This window comes from Anopheles maculipalpis, chromosome 3RL, assembly GCF_943734695.1.
Source record: "Anopheles maculipalpis chromosome 3RL, idAnoMacuDA_375_x, whole genome shotgun sequence".
NCBI lineage: Eukaryota > Metazoa > Arthropoda > Insecta > Diptera > Culicidae > Anopheles > Anopheles maculipalpis.
Genome location: NC_064872.1, coordinates 571,915 through 582,075, shown reverse-complemented (window position 1 = coordinate 582,075; position 10,161 = coordinate 571,915). Strand labels below are relative to the sequence as shown.

General features: G+C 44.1%; 2 protein-coding genes across 2 annotated transcripts; both read left to right on the top strand.

The window, feature by feature from the left end:
• The first annotated feature begins 512 nt into the window (after nt 1-512).
• Nucleotides 513-3,624, top strand: LOC126564094 (uncharacterized). The gene is made up of 2 exons (XM_050221023.1): nt 513-747; nt 1,271-3,624. The coding sequence occupies exons 1-2, from the start codon at nt 513-515 to the stop codon at nt 3,622-3,624; spliced, it is 2,589 nt and encodes an 862-aa protein (XP_050076980.1).
• A 1,326-nt stretch (nt 3,625-4,950) lies between these two features.
• LOC126563821 (ATP-binding cassette sub-family C member 10) lies at nt 4,951-9,564 on the top strand. The gene is made up of 2 exons (XM_050220580.1): nt 4,951-8,064; nt 8,141-9,564. The coding sequence occupies exons 1-2, from the start codon at nt 4,954-4,956 to the stop codon at nt 9,560-9,562; spliced, it is 4,533 nt and encodes a 1,510-aa protein (XP_050076537.1). The 5' UTR covers nt 4,951-4,953; the 3' UTR covers nt 9,563-9,564.
• Nucleotides 9,565-10,161: the final 597 nt, after the last annotated feature.

Below are 10,161 nucleotides of genomic sequence, written 5' to 3'. Positions count from 1 at the left end.
AGATGCTCGAAGATGAAACAATGCCAAACAAACAATGCCATGCCAAACTTCCAACTTTTGCTGCCGCTTCGACCTCGGCATTGCCGAATGCGAGCAATGATCGGGAGATATTTTTGCCTCATCAATCTTCACTACTGCATGTTTCTAATGCTCCACCTGTGTGTATCCATTTCTCTCCAATTCTGCCGTTACCATTGTTGCTTTCATTCATTTTCGCCGCTGTTGAGGTTGTGGCGTCGTCGCGGAGCCAACGAAGAGAAGGTTTCATTCCGCTTCCAGATTGCAAAGAATACAGACATTTCGTCAGGTGCTCCGGCACTACCTTCCACCACTTGGCTGGTTTGATCTATTATCAAGTGGTGTGACGAATTACGTTCAGAACACTGTACTGAGAGTATGTGTTGCGCGAGGTTGGCAATACTTCTTAATAAATGTGAAAACCAGTGAAAAGAAAAACTGACTAACATAATTTCAAAAACCTTTAGGCTAATTTGCTGTGAACAAAAGCCAACATGAAACCGTGTCAGATGAAGCTTATGTGCTGTGTTTTTAGTGTATTACTGATCCTAACATCAGCGCAGCATCCCATACAGCAGGGATGTCCTGAAGCAACTCGTCCCCATACCGCTCGCTGCGATCAATTCTTCCGCTGTGCATTACTGCCCTCTAAAAGAGCTGTTTGGATAACGACACAGTGCAAAAAAGGATTAATCTATCGACATAATCTGAGTGCCTGCGTAGTGCCTGGTGAGTTAAGTGGATTAAATTCACATAAGAAATTATCAGCTTCGAAAAATAAGCGTGCAGAGAATAGAGTGTGATTGTCATCAATTATAGCGGAATTACAACATTAACGTTCGATGAACTGCGTTTTGTTTAGCATAAACAGTACTCTCATGTGAGTGATATCCTATCACACAAAAATTCATGATCTATGAGAGTCCAAAAGAAAGACTCCATAAATATGCAACAGATAACGGTATATTTTTGATGCTACAATACGATGCCAATAACAGTGGATTATCAAACCGCTTCATTGACCTCCGCCGTGTTGGTTATTCGTGAAGTTGTAAAATGAAGTTGGTTTTTATAGTTCTTCTTTAGAGGATTTTTTTTTGCTCGACCCTTTAACAAACACCTTGATAGGCAAACGATTTTATTCGCACTTTTTTATAGCACCCTGACTGCCAAAATAATCGCACGCTCGTGGTAGAATCGTTCATTTCATTAACCAATTTTGTTTCCCGTTCTTCTCCCGGTTACGGCACAGATAACGATTGGGAGTGCGATTTATCGACGGAATTTGAACCCAATCAAAGCGAGGAAAATTTTTATGGCATCAACAATCTTCATCAGCAGGCCTTTCCCCCCAGTCGAACACCTCCCGCTACGCTGTCAAACATCAAAACCGGGGTGACTGACACCAAACGAACACAGTACCAATTTCCATCGATTGCCGGAGATGATCGACAGGGAATCCTCATTATGATGAACGACGAACTAAACAATCGAACTCGTATAAGAAGCACGGGATCGTTAACGGATGATTCGGATGCCAGCGGGGATGGTAGCTCAGAGAGAATTATTGAAGAGACCGATACAGATACGCTAACGGACAATGGGACGGTTGTTAAGTCATATAGCGTGGAGGATTCTTTCGTTAATAATGAACGACTCCCTCCAAAACCCTTGAGCCGTTTCGGCACGTCACAGCTCAATCCAGCCGCCATTCCGGGATTCGCCATGCAAGGGGGTGGTCAAAACCATAAAGTGAAGCTACCATTGCCACCGAACGGAAAAATTCATCCTGAGCATCTAACACAAATTATTAATCAGCAGAAGCAATTAAATCGATTCGCCACGCAAATTAAACAACGTGTAGATCCGATCGGCAGTTCAGGCGCTTTTTCTGCATATACCAATAATATGATTTTTTCACAAAATCCAGCACTTCTGCTGAACAATTACCTTAACAATGTGGCGGCCCAAAAACCACATCTGTTCGATTCGGAAGGTGATAAAATGTTCAAAGGAAAAGAGCCATATGTGTCAGAGGACATCATAAAAAGCATACTGCAAATTTCGCAGCAAATGATTGCTAATCAACAAAAAACAACACCAACAAAACCTATCCCGGAACCGGTGATGAAACCGATTTATCTTCCGCTTTCGGTAGGGACCACATCTTCTAATACTGTTTCCCCAGCAGTGACGGAATATGATACCCCTGGCAAACAGAAAATCACCACCACGTTCAACACGAAACCGATCGGCATTACTTTCACCAATCCCTACACCTTGGGCCATACGGCTGTGTATGATAATCTTCGCAATCAGCTGTTGAACGAATCGACGTACTACAATTCATTCCTACCAACATTGTACGATGTCTACGGCAATCGATTCGTCCCAAAGGATTCATATGTTCAAATGATCTCACAGAGTTATCCCCAGTACAACACGTACATGGCCAATGGTCCGTCGCCATCATCACTTTTGAATATGCAACCCGTTCCTACCTACCCTAGCGTCGTTTCGCCTTACGTTTCTCCTTCACAGGGTTCCATGGTCAGTAGTGAACCATCGTTTTTGTATACCCATCACACCAACTCTCCTTCATTACATCAACAACTGCAAAACCACGTGGTGGACGGATACAAAGTCACGAGTAATGCGATTGATCGTTTTGAATCCTCGGAGCTGGTGGAATCTAACGAAAACGATGCAAACAATAGTGCGGACAGTGATCAAACATTAGTGTCGGATGAAGCATCAGATGAATTGGGTCAACTTGAAGCAAACGAGTCGCTAAACGATTCAAATACCACATTCACACAGAAACCATTTGGTGTGGGAGAAATGCCAACGGATTATACCCAGTATAAGGATAGCATAATGCCTCTGCTAGATGCACATCCTAGTGATGTACGGATTTCAGTTGTAACTTGCACGCTTGGCAGCCGAGAACCGAACAAGACCGATTGCTTTAAGTACTTTGTGTGCAATCCCCAAAATGGGGCGTTCCAATCATTCACCTGCCCCTCGTTTACGGCATTCAACAAAGACACCCGACTATGTGACACTGCATCATATCAGGCGTGTAAATCCCAACAAACTCCTACCACAACACCAACCTCTGTGATACGGTACAAAGGTTCAGCAGGTCTCTCAAACGTACATCTCATGAAAAACGATTTGCTGACCGCCCAAAAGTATGTGGAACTGGTGCGCCAGGAGGCGAACAAATTGCTGACTCGAAATAATATGCCACTACCGGCCGAGCAAACAGTCATACTTCCAGTATTGGAAACAGTCAGCACTACCGAGTTACAGAGTCTTAAACCGTCCGCAAAGGTGCGACGAAAGTCGTCCTCCAAGCACGCCACAAAGATGACTACATCGACAACTACCACCACAACGATCGCACCCACAGCTAAACGATCGAAAGCACAGCGAAAAGGACCACGATGCCGTGCCGAAGGTCGTATTGCGAATCCACTAGATCAGCACAGTTACTACGTTTGTCACCGGAGAAGTCAGAAAAAGTTTGTTAAAATGAAAATGTCCTGTTCATCCGGCCTGAAGTATTGTGTTGCATCGCAATACTGTTCTTCGCACTGTTGATGGAGGGCACGATAGTTTCCTTGAATTATTTAATTTTTAATTTATTTATTACATGGCCCTTTTTAAAATGCGTTTTTAGGGTTAAGAATTTGAATCGCTATTTACTAGCAGGTTCGTACATTGCTCTTTACTTGTTTTGTTATAATGAACAGTTGTGAAAAATAAATGCAACGAGTTTAAAGAAGACTTAAGCTGCAGTTCAAATATGCCATTTTTATTTCTCGGTCCTACTTCCTGATTATCTCACTATGAATTTCTGAAACTGGTTTTTTAGTTAATATATTAAACCTTCCAATTGAGATTTAGAGCAGAAGAAATGTATTTGCCTGCGCTATGGAGACAGAATTGTACTCCAATGGGACAGCCACAATCATGCATGATGATGCAGCAGCTCTTCCGCAAATTCCGAGCAAGCAAAAGATAGCATCGAACAATTGTGAAAAATAAATGCAACGAGTTTAAAGAAGACTTAAGCTGCAGTTCAAATATGCCATTTTTATTTCTCGGTCCTACTTCCTGATTATCTCACTATGAATTTCTGAAACTGGTTTTTTAGTTAATATATTAAACCTTCCCATTCAAAATTGTTGGTGAGAATCAGCATTATTGAACAGCAGTATTGAGCATTGTTGCGAGCAGATTAAGACCACGCCTGATAAGCAAGTAAGTAAGAATGCACGAAATCGCTTCATAAAAAAGAAAAGAAACGATAAAAACTATTTATTCCAATTTAACACAATATCAGATTATTACCTGGCCAGTACGGGTGTAAACCACGTTCGAAGAAGTGAAGCTGATGTTGTAAACTGATTTAAATTCTACCGGATTTGTCAAAATTTTCTTGTTTACCATATGATTGTCATTGTACGATTGTTTTTGTTTTGCTGCTCTCGTCGTATTCTTGTTTTTTTTTTTCTCCCTACGAATATGCCGCTAGTTTTTGATAGTTCTAGTCGTATATTCTGCTGGTGATAGACTTAATCATACACATACTAGTATATCTGCTCCATTTTTTAAACAAAGTCATAACTTTTACCATGTTGAGTCAGAAGATTTTGATAAGTGTAGATGAATAATGTGCTGGAGGATTTGCAATAAGGATGCGTCATCATTAGCAACGTTTGCATCACAGGGCACGTTTGAATCATTATTAAGGTTAAGTTCAAGTGCAGTTTTAAGGTCCGCTTAAACTTCACAGGTGTCTCGGATGAAGTGAATTACACTGGAAAAGGATACATATACCACCGGTAAAAGAAAACAGCAAGTACCGATCGGATGTTCGATTTGGACTTATGAGATTAGGCGATTGGCTCATTGTTGAAACAAAAAATGATTATCTGGGATCAATTCTGGACCGACATTTGCCCAACTGGATTGAGACCTTGGGTGCAGAGCAACAGTGATCTTGCGCCATGCTTCCAGGAGCTCGTGCTGCAGCTGCCCATCCTCGCGCTATTTGCCACCTTTTCATCTTACTTCTACGGAACTCATTGGCGTACTGTGTCCCGGAATGACACACAACTGCGAGCCTTGCGTGTGCGAATTTTGGCATCGTTAGGTTTGACCATCATACCAGCTTTAAAAGTGTTTTACATTTTCCGCCTTCACGAGGAGCTGTATCCAGTAGACATAATGCTCGCTTGTGTTCAACTCGTAGCCTGGCCCATTCATTGCTGTTTTCTACTATCTTCCATGAGGAAAGGTTCCCTTAGCCACCGTGGCCCTCTAGTACTGATTGTATTATGGACTTCGCTGTTTGCATTATGTGCGATATGGCTGCATACAAATTTACACACGGAATACTGGCCATGGTATGCGGCTCACCTATCGGTATACCTCTGTTATGGCGCAACACTTGTTTCCCCCGGGCATGCCCATTACGTGCGTCTTCGAAGGACGGAAGATCAAGAACGACAGGCGTTACTACCCCAATCGTACACCCGTTTCTTCGAGGACATGGAAGAAACAGTGCTTGGCCCTATCGAGGACGATGCAAATATATTTTCCAAAATTGTTTTCTACTGGGTCCGGCCACTAATCGCTAAAGGTGTTAATGGAAAATTAAAACGAAGCGACGACCTGTTCGATCTGCCCGAAGCGCTGACATTGCATCGAGTAACGGAAAAACTGCACCTAGCACTCAACACAACGACCTCTTTGCTGAAAGCTCTGCACAAGTGCTTTGGATGGGAGTTTTATATGATTGGCTTGCTACGAATGCTGGGAGATCTGTCCGGATTCGCAGGTCCCATCCTGCTCGGCGGTCTGCTACGTACGGAGGATAATGGTAACGGTACAACACTAGCCGATATAGCAGACCCCAATAGACCCATAGATTATCGTGCGTACTATTATGCTCTCGCTTTACTTACTTCGGCTGTGATTAGCGCCTTCGCGGCAGTTCACTTTAACTGGCGTATGACATTCGTCAGCAGCAAATTGCGAATGTCCATCGTAACTGCGATTTATCAAAAATCGCTTACTGCAAAGCAGCTGCAAACAGCGCGACCCGAAATACTAAATCTAATGTCAACCGATACGGATCGCATAGTAAACTCGTGTATCAGCTTTCATTCGTTTTGGAGCATCCCCTTCCAGCTATTCACTACGCTCTATCTGCTCTACACGCAGCTCGGTGTCGCTTTTGTTGCTGGAGTTCTATTTGCAGTGCTGCTGATTCCGATTAATCGCAAGATCGCACAGAAAATTGGACAACTCTCGCAAGGGCTAATGTCAGCGAAAGATGGACGCGTAACAATCACCACGGAAACCATTAGTGGAGCCAAAGATATCAAATTAAACGCATGGGAGGATGTTTTCATCGGCAAGATCCAGAGCAAGCGAGAAGAAGAAATACGCTTCCTAGGAAAGCGAAAATATCTGGACGCGTTATGCGTGTACTTTTGGGCCACAACTCCAGTGTTGATGTGCCTATTTACCTTCGGTACCTCGATTCTGCTCAGTAAACCCTTAACCGCAGCCACAACCTACACCAGCGTGGCTTTGTTAAACATGCTCATCGGACCGTTAAATGCATTTCCATGGGTACTAAATGGTCTAGCCGAAGCGTGGGTATCACTGAAGCGCGTGCAAGAACTTCTCGATCTACCGGATATCAATTTGCAGGAGTACTATCGTCCGCTAGATGCTTCCGATGCATCCTACTCCAATTCATCGAAGCGTCCCGTCGTGCTAGCGATCAAGGATGGTAGCTTCGAATTCGAAACCAAGCGCAGCCGCAATGATTTGAAGCTGGTGCAGGAGGACATAGTTGATTTCGCTTTTCGCGACCTAACATTGCAAGTGCGTCAAGGAGAGCTCGTTTGTCTGGAAGGTCCGGTTGGTGGTGGCAAATCCTCACTACTACAGGTGATAATGGGCTACTTTCAATGCACGTCCGGTGCTGTAGCAATATCGACAGATGTGAAAGAAGGCTTTGGTTATGTTGCTCAGACAGCTTGGCTACAGCAAGGCACCATTCGGGATAACATACTTTGGGGCGAGATTTATGACGAAGCGCGTTATAAAGCGGTCATTCATGCCTGTGCATTGCAGTACGATCTAGACGCATTGCGCGGCGACAGCACCGGGGTTGGTGAGCAGGGCCGAACACTGTCCGGAGGCCAAAAAGCACGAGTAGCGTTGGCCCGTGCAGTCTATCAGAACAAAAGCATTTATCTGCTGGATGATATACTATCAGCTTTGGATGCACATGTGGCGTCGCATATAATTCGACACTGTTTGTTTGGGTTATTGAAGGATAAAACGCGCATTATTGTTACCCAACACGCTATGGTGTTAAATCGAGCTACTCAAATCCTTCACGTCGAAACAGGACAGGTGTCGCAGAGCGATGCACCGAACGTTGGTTCTCTGCTGAGCGATTATGATGATTACGACGAGGATACGAGCGCCACACTGTCCATTGCAAACGATTCTACGTCGTATGCAGCAGTAGTTCGCAACGACGACGACCAACGAAGCAACGATAGTGTGCTGATGGATGAGTCGCGTGAATTCGGTCATCTTGACCGTACAGTACTCGGAGCATACTGGCAAGCTACAGGACGTAGTCTTGGGTTTTGGGTTATCATTGCAGTGCTCATGATGCAAATCTCTCGCAATCTTACCGATGCATGGCTAGCGTACTGGGTCGGAACGATTAATCAAACACCCCTAAATAGTACAACGCTTTCGAATGATCCTACCGCGCTCGAAGAGAGCGCACCAGAAGGATTACTTGCGATGGTTGATCACTTGCTTTCACCAACCTTCACTGACAACAACGGCACATCGCCATCGTTCTATTACTTAGGGATATATGCTGCTCTAGCCATCACTAACAGTCTGCTTACGCTGGTGAGAGCATTTCTGTTCGCGTATGCTGGTTTAAAAGCGGCCAAATGCATACATGATCGATTACTTAACAGCGTCCTTTATGTAAGTATGAGCTACGATGGTTGTGTATGTTACAGTTCTTATTATTGGTTTTTCTTTTTCAACAATCAATTCACAGACTAAACTTCAATTCTTCGATGTTGTTCCTCTGGGTAGAATTATCAACCGTTTCTCATCCGATGTGTACACTGTGGACGATACGCTTCCATTTATTATGAACATTCTTTTGGCTCAATTTTTTGGACTGCTGGGAGCACTGTTAATAAGCCTGTACGCCATGCCCTGGCTAGGGCTTTTGATTGTGCCCCTCGTTCCTATATATCTATCACTACAAAGCAAATATCGTTACGCTTCACGTGACATTAAACGACTTTCGAGCAATGCCTTATCACCGCTATACGCTCACTTCACTGAAACATTGCAAGGACTGACCACAATTCGAGCATTACGTGGCGAGAAGCGATTCCAACGAGACTTTCTTTACAAACTGGGCGAAAGCATAAAGGCACAACTATCCGCAGCTGCCACACAACAATGGTTGGGATTGAGATTGCAGTTGTTGGGCGCTTTTCTCGTCGGAGGATCCGGATTGCTAGCGGCGATTACATCTGCTCATATGACTTCCCCCGAGCTAGTAGGGCTTGCCATTTCATACGCATTGTCTATCACCGGGCTGCTTTCGGGGTTGCTTTATGCAGTGGCCGAAACGGAACAGGAGCTTGTCGCTGTCGAACGTATCCATCAGTACTGCCAGCTTGATCCGGAAGTAAATGCCGATGGATCTGCCGATCCTCCATTTGGTTGGCCTTCTCAGGGAGTGGTTGTTTATGACAATGTACACATGCGCTACCGAGAGCACTTGTCTTACTCCATACGATCCATCAACATTAACGCAAAGCCGTGCGAACGCATCAGTATTGTCGGACGTACTGGTTCGGGAAAAACGTCCGTGATGGCTTCACTACTGCGAGTGGCACCCTTGGACAAAGGCACTATAACAGTAGACTTTGTAAATATATCTACCTTGCCTTTGGACGTACTGCGAAGCCGGATCGCGCTAATTTCTCAAGATCCCTTCCTGTTCAACGGTACAATCCGAGATAATCTTGACCCGCGCGCCGTACATATCGATTCCGAAATATGGGAAGCCATCACCTGCTGTTTGGCAAGTCCCCTGGTGCAAGCACTCGGAGGTCTATACGCTCAACTCGACGTTAGTGGAGCGAACCTTTCCGCAGGGCAAAAACAATTGCTCTGTCTCACCCGAGCACTACTCAAAAAATCTAAAATTGTGCTGATCGACGAAGGCACGTCTAATCTAGATTTTGAGTCAGAATCTGCAGTTCAGCTAGTTCTCAAAAATGCCTTCCGTGGCCGTACAGTTATCGTGGTAGCCCATCGTTTGAAGGGAATCCTTGACACCGACCAAGTGTTTGTCATGCAGGATGGAACCATCGTTGAGCATGGTGTGCCTCGCGATCTTGCCGATCAACCAACATCGTTGCTATATTCTTTACTGCAAGAGCAACAAAATTCTTAGTTAAGCATCTAGGAAAAACCGCCTAGCGTGGGATAGTACCAGCAACTAGAAACAATTGGATATTAGGTTTATGTAAGCAACATATAAGCATATTATTATGTATCAAGTGTATGCCTTTTAAACAGATTTAACTGTTCTTTCAGTTGAAATCAAATCTTGAGTTTTATTTCCTAAAGGTTTAAGATAATAAACAGACACTAAGCGTTCATGTTATGCTTCTATGCTTTTCTCGTTTGTTTTACTATTTGACATCAACACTATGCCCACGACACCATGCAACGATCGTGTACGATTACTGTCAGCAATGACAATAGCTACGTAAATGGCGATCTTTATCTACTTCACACATTCGCTCTAGTTCTTACTCATTGTTCGACCTTCTCCTGCTCAACACATAAATAGTGTGTGTGCGCTCTGTCTGTCGCGCCCTTATCTTATCAAGTTCACGGTCTTTTTTCGCGACCATACCGGTCATAAACAGCTGAGGTGATAGACACATTCGTAGCCAAATATCATTTTCTCGAAAGCCATATACCGTGGCAGTAGGGTCAGACACCGTATTTATAAAAGACAATTAAATAAGGCGTTTCCACCGAACT

Excerpts from the sequence above, each read along its gene's own strand:
- LOC126563821 (XM_050220580.1), top strand. The coding sequence starts at position 4,954 with ATGATTATCTGGGATCAATTCTGGACCGACATTTGCCCAACTGGATTG. Across the intron at positions 8,065-8,140 it reads TACTTAACAGCGTCCTTTAT|ACTAAACTTCAATTCTTCGA; the intron begins GTAAGTATGAGC and ends ATCAATTCACAG.
- LOC126564094 (XM_050221023.1), top strand. The coding sequence starts at position 513 with ATGAAACCGTGTCAGATGAAGCTTATGTGCTGTGTTTTTAGTGTATTA. Across the intron at positions 748-1,270 it reads GAGTGCCTGCGTAGTGCCTG|ATAACGATTGGGAGTGCGAT; the intron begins GTGAGTTAAGTG and ends GTTACGGCACAG.